The sequence below is a fragment of the Coregonus clupeaformis genome, chromosome 12, assembly GCF_020615455.1.
Source record: "Coregonus clupeaformis isolate EN_2021a chromosome 12, ASM2061545v1, whole genome shotgun sequence".
Classification (NCBI taxonomy): Eukaryota; Metazoa; Chordata; class Actinopteri; order Salmoniformes; family Salmonidae; genus Coregonus; species Coregonus clupeaformis.
In genome coordinates, this window is record NC_059203.1 from 10,801,337 (window position 1) to 10,813,248 (window position 11,912).

The following is an 11,912-nucleotide window of genomic DNA, read 5'->3' on the forward strand; positions in this document are numbered from 1 at the left end:
ATTTCATAGTCATGTATTTACTATTATTCTACAATGTAAAACATAGTAAGAATAAAGAAATACCCTTGAATGAGTAGGTGTGTCCAAACTTTTGACTGGTAGTGTAAATGTAAGGTGATATTTACATGGTAAGGTCTGCCCTCTGGTGGTTTGGCAATATATTGCTAAAATGAAATGTATACAATTGTAAAATAAAAATAAAAATAAAAATATGTTGACAGTGTGATGATGACATACACTACATGGCCAAAAGTATGTGGAATCCTGCTCGTCGAACATTTCATTCCAAAATCATAGGCATTAACATGGAGTTGGTCCTCAATATTAGCCTCCACTCTTCTGGGAAGGCTTTCCACTAGATGTTGGAACATTGCTGCAAGGACTTGCTTCCATTCAGCCACAAGAGCATTAGTGAAGTCGGGCACTGATGTTGGGCGATTAGGCCTGGCTCGCAGTCGGCTTTCCAATTAATCCCAAAGGTGTTCGATGATGTTGAGGTCAAGGCTCTGTGCAGGACAGTCAAGTTCTTCCACATCAATCTCGACAAACCATTTCTGTATGGACCTTGCTTTGTGCACGGGGGCATTGTCATGCTGAAACAGGAAAGGACCTTCCCCAAACTGTTGCCACAAAGTTGGAAGCACGGAATCGTCTAGAATGTCATTGTATGCTGTAGCATTAAGATTTCCCTTCACAGGAACTAAGGGGCCTAGCCCAAACCACAGAAAACAGCCCCAGACCATTATTTCTCCTACGCATTCTCCTGGCATCCGCCAAACCCAGATCCGTCGGACTGCCAGATGGTGAAGCGTGATTCATCATTCCAGAGAACGCGTTTCCACTGCTGTAGAGTCCAATGGCGGTGAGCTTTACACCACTCCAGCCGACGCTTGGCATTGCGCATGGTGATCTTAGACTTGTGTGTGGCTGCTCAGCCATGGAAACCCATTTCACGAAGCTCCCGACGGACAGTTATTGTGCTGACGTTGCTTCCAGAGGCAATATGGAACTCGGTAGTGAGTGTTGCAACTGAGGACACTCGATATTTACTCGCTACGCGCTTCAGCACTTGATAGTCCCGTTCTGTGAGCTTATGTGGCCTACCACTTCGCGGCTGAGCCGTTGTTGCTCCTAGAGGTATCCACTTCACCGTACTTACAGTTGACCAGGGCAGCTCTAGCAGGGCAGAAATTTGACAAACTGACTTGTTGGGAAGGTGGCATCCTATGACAGTGACACGTTGAAAGTCACTGAGCTCTTCAGTAAGGCCCTTCTGTTGCCAATGTTTGTCTATGGAGATTGCATGGCAGTGTGCTCGATTTATACACCGGGTGTGGCTGAAATAGCCGAATCCACTAATTTGAAGGGGTGTCCACATACCTTTGTATATATAGTGTATGAATAATTTTAGCTGTTTCACTTTCAATATAGCATACTTCAAAGTGTCAGTAAAGTAGATATATTAAGAAAGATTTACAGAATCAGTCCATTTACAGTAATGTGGCAGAATATAAACAAATTCAGTCTGGTGGAAAAAATGGGACAACACATTAGACACAATTTGAATAGCAATATACATTTATGATTCAGTTTCTACAGTGAATTTATCACATATTACATGGTAATCCATGGAAATGTCATGAAAATCTGGACATTACTGTTGATTTAAAGCCTTTTGCTGAATTATAAGTAACTTAATTTCGGCCATACAGCTCAAACAACATCAAACACACAACATTTCTCAACTGTATGCAATTTGTCAATCCATGGCCCCTGTCACACGGATAGGTTGGGCTTATTCATGGCCTGGGCTTCATATGCGATGCAGATCTGAAGAAGGTGAAGATGTGTGGTGTAGATAGGAGCGCTTCAGAGGATTGTGTAAGAGATGGTGGCAGTCTTACGGTAGACACCCAAAGCAGGCGGGGTGGGCACAGATCTCACACAGATCTGGAGACGTGATGGCATCCACTGGGGAGAGACAACAATAACACACAAGGTTAACATATGGCTATGGCTGCCATAGTGTCAGATACAATGCTAATATTGACCATGGGAGGAAGTGAATCAGCCTCGTTAAAGGGTTTACAGAGCAAAATAGAGGCATTTCTTTGTCTCGCACACTTTATTGCACTCAAATGCTATTTGTTCAGCTTTCATTGGGCTCTTGTGAGTAGAATCACTCGTGAGCAACACACATAAATCATGTCGTTAAGTGGACGTAGAAGGATATATTATACGCAGGAATCATTCTCTTTAGGTAGCAGGACTGGCTGTGTCCAGGCCAACATCTGCTGCTTGTTGTAGCAAGCCATCTACTGCAACAGCCTGCGTATGTGTTCCAGCTCTCTGCTACAGCTAACAACAGGTGCTGTGAGAGCATATGCCTCAGTCTCCGAGAATCGCTTTCCTGGGTTGTCCATGTGTGCTCATGTGGAATCAAAAGAGGAAATATGTCAATACTGTCACATCTGTGACAGCATTGCTCAAGTAGTTATGGGGGATCATGTTGTTGATCGTATAAAAAGGATGAATGATATGGGATGGATGTAGTGTCTCTAACACTCAGTAAATCCTGCCAGGTTACAGAGCACTTTGGCTGCCGCTACTGGTGGTTAGAGGTCGTCAGCTGATAACAAGGCAGATATTCATCAGTGTTTCACTGAAACCATTCAATGTGCTAATGACTACCAATAGATGCTGAACCCTTCAGAGTCAATCCCTTGAGGATGGATTACGTTTCCACTATCATTGACTTCAAACGCCTTTCAATCTGCATACACCCTTCACTGAGTACACAACATCAATTCAGTTCAGAACAGGCCCCATAGGGAGGTTGTGGGGTCTTTAAAGGAGTAGTTCACTATTTTACAACTTGACGTTAGATGATTCCTCACCCTGAAAGTAGACTAGGGCCAGGACAAACTGTAATCCATGGTTCAGTTCTCTTTAAACAGCTATTACAAGCTTCAGCTAACTTTAGCCACCGCTAGCTAAACGTCTATGGAAGTGATGGGGGCATTATGGCCAAATCACCTTTAAGGAACATCAAACCAAATATGGAGTTAATTTCAGGTGATTTGGGAATTATTTTTTAAAACATGCTCACATGCCCCCATCACCTACATTGATTCTTAGCTAGTGGTGAAAGTTTGTAATGGCTGTTTAAAGAAAACGGAACCATGGATTACAGTTTCTCCTGGCCCATAGACTACTTTCAGGATGAGCAACCATCCAACAAGTTGTAAAATAGTGAATTACTACTACTTCTTTAAAGAGTATCTTAAATCAATCCCACGGTGCCCCCGCCCGAAAAACGAACGAACAAACAACAATTAAACAACGAAATGGGGCCTCCCGAGTGGCACAGTGGTCTAAGGCGCTGCATCGCAGTGCTTGAGGCGTCACTACAGACCCGGGTTCGATCCCAGGCTGTGTCACAACCGGCTGTGACCGGGAGTCCCATAGGGTGGCACACAATTGGCCCAGCATCATGAGGGTTTGGCTGGGGGGGTGTTACTTGGCTCATTGTGCTCTAGCGACTCCTTGTGGTGGGCTGGGTGCCTGCAGGCTGGTCGTCAGTTGAATGGTGTTTCCTCCAACACATTGGTGCAGCTGGCTTCCGGGTTAAGTGGGCAGGTGTTAAGAAGCACAGTTTGGCGGGGGACATGTTTCGGAGGACGCAAGATTTGACCTTCGCCTCTCCCGAGCTCGTTGGGGAGTTGCAGCGATGAGACAAGATTGTAATTGGATGTCACGAAAAAGGGGGTAAAATAATGAATGCACTTTTTCCTACTGGCACTGACTTTGGGAATCTCTGGATAAGAGCGTCTGCTAAATTACTAAAATGTAAATGTAAACATTTTGTGAAAACAGGTCACCTTCCCCACCAACTCCAACAACTTCAAAAACGCTGAAGCAGGTAATAGCCTATAGCTTGTGTTTGAATGCTAAAATGTACAGTTTATGGATTTTTACAACAGATAAGGTGGATAGGGGCAATAAGACAAACCATTTTTAAAGTCATATACCAATATTGAATGACAATATTTCAGTCCACCCACTACTCAAAGCACTGTTTGTTTATGGCACAGCCTTACCTAGCCTAGAGAAGACCATGGCTGCCCCTTTTCCCTGGCACACTGGATAGAAGGCCTGTGGCAGGACAGGGTTGTAACAGACAGAGACCATGTTGGTGTTGATCAACCGCGGGTTAACCATGGCATCTGCGTCCATCAGCTCCTTCAAAGCTTTCACAGTCTCTAGGGGATAGCTCCGTTCTCCATCCTGGACACGGTGAAACACATGGATGAGATGGTGAATTCTCTAATTTACCCTTGCATAACCCTTAATTTTCAACATTAGGTTGACATTATTAGACAACCAAATGTGTTGTTCCACTATTAATGTGACAGGTTTATAGAGGTGATTCTCATAGCGTAAGAGATTATTATACAGATAAGCCAGTTAATAACCTTGTGAATGAGTTCAAAAGAAGTGTAACGGTGTGTGGATTCCAAACAAGAATGAATAAACCCCAACAGAATGAATTGCTATATGATAATTAAAACCAAACAAAAAGAAGATAGCTTTTTAATGCTCTATACAATTAATGGGCAGTCAGTCATAGTCTGGCCGTCATTGTAAATCATAGTTTGTTCTTGATTGACTTGCCTGGTTAAATAAAGTTGAAAGAAATAGAGAACAGTGTCAAATGTTGATGCTCTCCTCTGACTTGACAATGGCCCCACATCTCTTTAGTGGTCTATCATGAAGTTCTTAGTCAAAGTGCGTTGTTATAAGGGATCTATTTCTTTATCAGTCTGTTGTTAAAAGGGATCTATTTCTTTATCAGTGTGTTGTTGAAAGTGATCTATTTCTCTAGTTTCACTAACTTATCTTCACATGTGTAAACCAGTATCTCTAAACTCCAGACACTTACAGATATCGTTAATCAAATAACAAACCCTATACACCTCCAGAAGAATGTCCTTCCCCCATGTCTCAAACAACAAAGAGTCACAAAACTCCAAACATTTCTGACCATGGACATAAAGAAGAGATATACTCACCCTAATCTCAACACTCAGTGAGCCCCAGAGGATACAGGAGGTCAATACAAGACAAACACTCAGTGGTTTCATTTTCAGCTTCGCCCGGATGTCTCAGAGAGCCTTGAGATGCAGAGAGAGGAGCCTACAGCTTGAATTGAGGTGTGCCTCTGCTCTGCCCTTTATAAACCCATCGCTGGACAGATTAAGTCACTTATTAACGCAGGGGCTGGGTGCCTATCTGATAACAAAACACAAATGTGTTATGCCACAGCATCCTATTTTTTTTCTTTATCAACCTCTGTAGATGCCCCTGTCACTATGTTGTTTGTATGCTTTTATTGTTGACATGATGTTCCATATTGACGTCCTTAGTGCCAATTAAACATCCTATAAATCTAATTTCTCCCATCTCACCCACAGTCATTTATCATTAAACCCTGATAACAAAGCAACAGGCTATCTGTCCAAATGTATAGTGCTTGTTTGCATTTTAGGTCTGATAGTGACCTTGTCAAATTGTTTGAATAGGTCTGTCTAATAGTCCTCCAAATATTTGTGATGTTTGCAATCTGCAACATGGAGGCTGAGGCTGTAATTCAATCAAACCTGCCACAACAATGCGTATGCTGTGACTTTGTTTACAATCTACCTATGACGTGCACACACTTCCTTTGGCTGGAAACTGGAAGCATCTATCTGTGATGAATCTACCTGATAGTATTAGAGGTACCATTGTCTATGACTGTTGTTATTTCAAACAATAACAAAGTGGGCACCTGCCACTGTTTTTGGTAAACAGCTGAGGGATGGGCTGGAGAAATGTAAATTCATAGACAGAGATATGGATGCAAGGACTAACCAGACATGACATCAAAATTATAGTTTTAACCATGGTTTGAGGCTATACAGTGTTAACAATTACATTGTTTACAAACAATGGTGTAAAACAAGCGTATATTTTGGCAGTACGACAGTAGAACTAAGCTCATGAAGCATTTATAAGTTATATTCTTCAAGAATCAATGGGTACATATCATTAACTTAAAAGTCAAAAAATGGATGTAGCAATCGAAGATTGCCCATTTAATACTGCAATGTAGGTTTGATTGAATTGAGTTATTTGGCTGCATGTTATTTTTAATGACACAAAGGATATTCTAACAGTTGTCTCTTTGCTTGTCAGTCAGCATTACAAAGAGAATGTGGCAGAATACATACTTTACATTTTCTGGCACATTCACTCTGGCTCCAAGAGTAAAAATGGTAGAATGGCCTAAAAACACTGAAGGTTACTAGTGATTGTCTCTTTGTGCTTGTGAACTGTATCACTATTTGTATTTAATGCCAATAATAGTACTTAACTACACATCTAAACAACACATAGCCTACAAATAACATTGGGAGCATCAACTACATTAGGGCCGGGCACTTGGCAGCTCTGGTCTTAGAGGGATGCATACTGTAGCTAACACAATGGGATTCTAAAATGAAGACTATAATTAGTAGATTTTTTGAGTCAGATGTGTTAGCTAAGGATGGGGCAATAAGCTTCCCACGCTACAAGTTCGAAATACGGAGCAGAATCTGGAAGGTTGATGGTTCAATTCCCAACACTGGCAACACTGAGAGTTATAGGATTTGAAGATCTACAGGTACTAGCTAGAGGGTTGCTGTTATTTATTACTGTTGTGCAATCTACTACTGTCTATGAATTTACAATATATACCAACAAATCAATGTCTAGGTAGTGAAGCAAAAGCACAGTGACAATAGAATAGACTGTGGGACGTAAGTTGTGCACTGGGGCAGCACTTAGCCTTAAGATGTACCATTAACCTCTCAATTGATGTGTGTGTGCGTGTGCGTGTGTGTGTGTTTATGCATGTGTGCTCGCGTTTGTGTGTTTGTGTATTTTTTGGGGAAAGACACAAATTTCAAGTTTCAAACAAAAGTGAATAAAGTATTATTCTCTGTGTTGTGCCAATATCAGCCAGTTTATCAGATATGTTATATTCAAGGTTTGCTGTTGCAGTTGGTAGACCACTCACTGAAACAACATTACATGTTCTTCAAATATTTTTTATTAAACATGAGGCATTTATAAACATACAAAAGAATACAAAAAACCCCAAAACAAAAATACATCTCTACATTAAATAAGTACAAAGCCTGGTAAGATAGAACTGTAACATATCAAAATGAAAGTCAAGTGATAAAAGGAAAATAAAAGAAGTAGACAAATAAGTGCTGAATAAAGCTCCAAAGTAACAGTTTCTAGAAAATGAGCCATCATTTAATATATATTTTTTAATTTGTGGTCCAGTTATATGGGCCAATCATGTGTGAGGATGGCAATTTGTATACATGAAATCCACATTGTTGTCACAATATTCAGAATGATCATGTGGGTGGCTTGTCTTCTGCTGGCAGTCAGGTTGATATCTTGCCTAACAGCCTGTGCAGGCAACAAAGGCACAGATCTCACAAATGTCTATAGGCATAGCAGCTGGAAGAAAGAAGACAAAGGTACAGTGTTAAAAACATGTTTCAAAATCACTAAATCAATTCAAACTACAACCACACATTGCAGAGATCAACTAGTATAAAAGAGAGAGCGACGTTCTATAAAATTCTGATAAATGACTCGCCATCAGCAAATTATTACGGTCTTATCACAATCTGGTCTGTTCCACCAAGTTGGACTATAGTGGATATTATTCTATAGTGTGGCCTTTTCTTACCTAGTCTTGAGAGAGACATGCTGGCCCCTCTCTGCATGCACAGCGGCATGAACTCCTGTGGCAGGGAGGGGTTAGCACAGACGGAAGCAAAGCTGGTGCTGGCGAGATGAGGATTCTGCTTCTCGTTTACACTGCTGCTCTCTGTCAGTTTTTGGAGCTTCTTCACTGATTCCAGTGAGAAAACAAAGTCGCCCTCCTAGAGAGAAGAGAAGAGAGGAGAGAGACACGGTTAGAGATATCTGTGAGTCATATTGGGGACCAGGCCAATCATATAGATGCTTTACACATTCTATATGTGACAAGGATGCCCATAGAGTTGTAATGATAGCTTGCACCAAGTATGCGCTTTGTTAAAAAAATGCCACATTGAATTTTGTCTGTTAGCTACATAGCGAGGGTTAACAAAACATTTTTCCATTAGTTTACGATTTTTGCAAAGTCCAATTGAGTATGAGTTTGAATCTGACATTACTGCAGTTTAAAGTCTTCATATTATAATGCATTATAGTAAGGTAAATCTTGCTGTAAGAGGAGCCCTTACCTGTACTTTGACTTGGACGGCATGGGCTTCAGAGACCAGATAGAGAGCCAGGAGCACAAGAGCAATGGCGAGAATGGTTTTCATCTTGTATTTTGACAGGTTTGCTTTGAGCCTTTAGTCTTGCTGCTGTTGGTATCACCTCATTCTCTGCTCTCCATTCATCTCACTTCTGCCTTTTAAAGGGTTGACTTTCAACTCAGCTCAGCCTTGCTGGCCTGGGATTGGCTAAACTGCAAATGGGAGCAAAGTATTTCTCACGGTTGAATGAGTAGTGATTGTGGATTTTAAAAGGTCATAAAGGGGGATTCATAAATTCTCTCTGACCTCATCCACAGTGTGATGTTTTTATGGACCGTTACTTGATGCCTCCACTTACCACATTGGTTAACAAGTAATCCCTGTACAGTCACACAAACTGTCTTTATGCTGAATCTAGACAAACTTTGCAGTTTACACAAAATAATACTATTACACACACTTTTTTGGTGTCTGAAAAATATTTTTGTTACAATTTATCTGTTGTCTGCAAGGATGGTAAAACGATTATAAATGGTCCTTTGGGCTCCAAGAACATAATAACCTAAATAACATGAAATAACATCAATGAGCAGCCTACTTGTATCAAAGAATTGAAAACATAATAATGCTGCAATATTATAATTAGATTATTATAATTACACAGTCAGACATTTTAGGAGCCTCATTTATCAGTCAAAATCAGACGCATCCATGAGGCCATTTAGGTTGATCAAAACGATTTGTCACTGGGTTCTATATTAAAATGATTTATCAAACATATAACATGCTCTTTCCTCCATAACATGCCATAACTAATTTTAAAACATTTGAGTATAGATTGATTATATACTGAACAAAAATATAAATGCAACACGCAACAATTTCAAAGATCTTACTGAGTTACAGTTCAAATAAGGAAATCAGTCAATTGAAATAAATAAATTAGGCCCTAATCTGTGGATTTCACATGACTGGGAATACAGATATGCATCTGTTGGTCACATATACCTTAAAAAAGTATGCAGTCCATGGAAGAACTGGGACATTTTCAGCTTACAGGAATTACAGTGGGGGAAAAAAGTATTTAGTCAGCCACCAATTGTGCAAGTTCTCCCACTTAAAAAGATGAGAGAGGCCTGTAATTTTCATCATATGTACACTTCAACTATGACAGACAAATTGAGAAAAAAATATCCAGAATATCACATTGTAGGATTTTTATGAATTTATTTGCAAATTATGGTGGAAAATAAGTATTTGGTCACCTACAAACAAGCAAGATTTCTGGCTCTCACAGACCTGCAACTTCTTCTTTAAGAGGCTCCTCTGTCCTCCACTGTTACCTGTATTAATGGCACCTGTTTGAACTTGTTATCAGTATAAAAGACACCTGTCCACAACCTCAAACAGTCACACTCCAAACTCCACTATGGCTAAAAACCAAAGAGCTGTCAAAGGACACCAGAAACAAAAATTGTAGACCTGCACCAGGCTGGGGAAGACTGAATTCTGCAATAGGTAAGCAGCTTGGTTTGAAGAAATCAACTGTGTGGAGCAATTATTAGGAAATGGAAGACATACAAGACCACTGATAATCTCCCCGATCTGGGGCTCCATGCAACATCTCACCCCGTGGGTCAAAATTATCACAAGAACGGTGAGCAAAAATCCCAGAACCACACAGGGGGACCTAGTGAATGACCTGCAGAGAGCTGGGACCAAAGTAACAAAGCCTACCATCAGTAACACACTACACCGCCACGGACTCAAATCCTGCAGTGCCAGACGTGTCCCCCTGCTTAAGCCAGTACATGTCCAGGCCCGTCTGAAGTTTGCTAGAGTGCATTTGGATGATCCAGAAGAGCATTGGGAGAATGTCATATGGTCAGATGAAACCAAAATAGAACTTTTGGTAAAAACTCAACTCGGCGTGTTTGGAGGACAACGAATGCTGAGTTGCATCCAAAGAACACCATACCTACTGTGAAGCATGGGGGTGGAAACATCATGCTTTGGGGCTGTTTTTCTGCAAAGGGACCAGGACGACTGATCCTGTAAAGGAAAGAATGAATGGGGCCATGATCGTGGAGATTTTGAGTGAAAACCCCTTCCATCAGCAAGGGCATTGAAGATGAAACGTGGCTGGGTCTTTCAGCATGACAATGATCCCAAACACACCGCCCGGGCAACGAAGGAGTGGTTCGTAAGAAGCATTTCAAGGTCCTGGAGTGGCCTAGCCAGTCTCCAGATCTCAACCCCATAGAAAATCTTTTGGAGGGAGTTGAAAGTCCGTGTTGCCCAGCGACAGCCCCAAAACATCACTGCTCTAGAGGAGATCTGCATGGAGGAATGGGCCAAAATACCAGCAACAGGTGTGAAAACCTTGTGAAGACTTACAGAAAACGTTTGACTTGTGTCATTGCCAACAAAGGGTATATAACAAAGTATTGAGAAACTTTTGTTATTGACCAAATACTTATTTTCCACCATAATTTGCAAATAAATAAATTACAAATCCTACAATGTGATATTCTGGAATTTTTTTCTCATTTTGTCTGTCATAGTTGACGTGTACCTATGATGAAAATTACAGGCCTCTCTCATCTTTTTAAGTGGGAGAACTTGCACAATTGGTGGCTGACTAAATACTTTTTTTCCCCACTGTATGTACAGGTCCTTGCGACATGGGGCTGTGCATTATCATGCTGAAAGATGAGGTGATGGTGGCGGATGAATGGCACGACAATGGGCCTCAGGATCTGTGCATTCAAGTTAAAATGCAATTGTGTTCATTGTCTGTAGCTTATGCCTGCCCATACCATAAGCCCACCGCCACCATAGGGCACTCGGTTCACAATGTTGACATCAGCAAACCGCTTGCCCACATGACGCCATACACGTGGTCTGTGGTTGTGAGGCCGGTTGGGCGCACTGCCAAATTCTCTAAAACGACGTTGGAGGCGGCTTATGGTAGATAAATGAACATTAAATTATCTGGCAACAGCTCTGGTGGACATTCCTGCAGTCAGCATGCCAATTGCACGCTGCCTCAAAACTTGAGACATCTGTGGCATTGTGTTGTGTGACAAAACTGCACATTTTAGAGTGGCCTTTTATTGTCCCCAGCACAAGGTGCACCTGTGTAATGATCATGCTGTTTAATCAGCTTGTTGATATGCCACACCTGTCAGGTGGATGGATTATCTTGGCAAAGGAGAAATGCTCACTAACAGGGATGTAAACAATTTTGTGCACAACATTTGAGAGAAATAAGCTTTTTGTACGTGTTGAACACTTCTGGGATCTTTTATTTCAGCTCATGAAACATGGGACCAACACTTTACATGTTGCATTTATAATTTTGTTCAGTGTAGTTAACAATATGGAATAGGCCAATCAGTAGTGGTATCAACGGCCAGTGGAATTTGTCATCAGATCACCGCATTGACGCAAGTGTTCAGGTGGACTACCCACCCTACACACTTTAGTCACTCATGCCTTTGACTCTAGTCCAAAGCATGGGGTGACATTCCCTGACTAATGCTATGTTATTTACTG

At 41.3% G+C, this 11,912-nt stretch overlaps 2 protein-coding genes across 2 annotated transcripts; both read right to left on the bottom strand.

The window, feature by feature from the left end:
* Positions 1–1,560: 1,560 nt before the first annotated feature.
* On the bottom strand, positions 1,561–5,191 carry LOC121578559 (guanylin). The gene is made up of 3 exons (XM_041892927.1): positions 5,073–5,191; positions 4,101–4,287; positions 1,561–1,971 (listed from the first exon to the last, which is right to left on the bottom strand). Exons 1-3 carry the CDS (start codon positions 5,142–5,144, stop codon positions 1,901–1,903), a joined length of 330 nt encoding a protein of 109 aa, XP_041748861.1. The 5' UTR covers positions 5,145–5,191; the 3' UTR covers positions 1,561–1,900.
* Positions 5,192–7,382: 2,191 nt separating this feature from the next.
* LOC121578558 (guanylin-like) lies at positions 7,383–8,479 on the bottom strand. Its single transcript, XM_041892926.1, has 3 exons — positions 8,337–8,479; positions 7,796–7,991; positions 7,383–7,560 (listed from the first exon to the last, which is right to left on the bottom strand). Exons 1-3 carry the CDS (start codon positions 8,418–8,420, stop codon positions 7,502–7,504), a joined length of 339 nt encoding a protein of 112 aa, XP_041748860.1. The 5' UTR covers positions 8,421–8,479; the 3' UTR covers positions 7,383–7,501.
* Between the last annotated feature and the right edge of the window lie 3,433 nt (positions 8,480–11,912).

What these genes read in the sequence shown, in the direction of transcription:
- LOC121578559 (XM_041892927.1), bottom strand. Translation starts at nt 5,144, where the DNA reads ATGAAACCACTGAGTGTTTGTCTTGTATTGACCTCCTGTATCCTCTGG. An exon ending in CACTGAGTGTTGAGATTAGG is followed by an intron (nt 4,288 to 5,072) that starts GTGAGTATATCT and finishes CACCGTGTCCAG; the next exon opens with GATGGAGAACGGAGCTATCC. An exon ending in CATGGTCTTCTCTAGGCTAG is followed by an intron (nt 1,972 to 4,100) that starts GTAAGGCTGTGC and finishes GTCTCTCCCCAG; the next exon opens with TGGATGCCATCACGTCTCCA.
- LOC121578558 (XM_041892926.1), bottom strand. Translation starts at nt 8,420, where the DNA reads ATGAAAACCATTCTCGCCATTGCTCTTGTGCTCCTGGCTCTCTATCTG. An exon ending in CCGTCCAAGTCAAAGTACAG is followed by an intron (nt 7,992 to 8,336) that starts GTAAGGGCTCCT and finishes TCTTCTCTCTAG; the next exon opens with GAGGGCGACTTTGTTTTCTC. An exon ending in CATGTCTCTCTCAAGACTAG is followed by an intron (nt 7,561 to 7,795) that starts GTAAGAAAAGGC and finishes TCTTTCTTCCAG; the next exon opens with CTGCTATGCCTATAGACATT.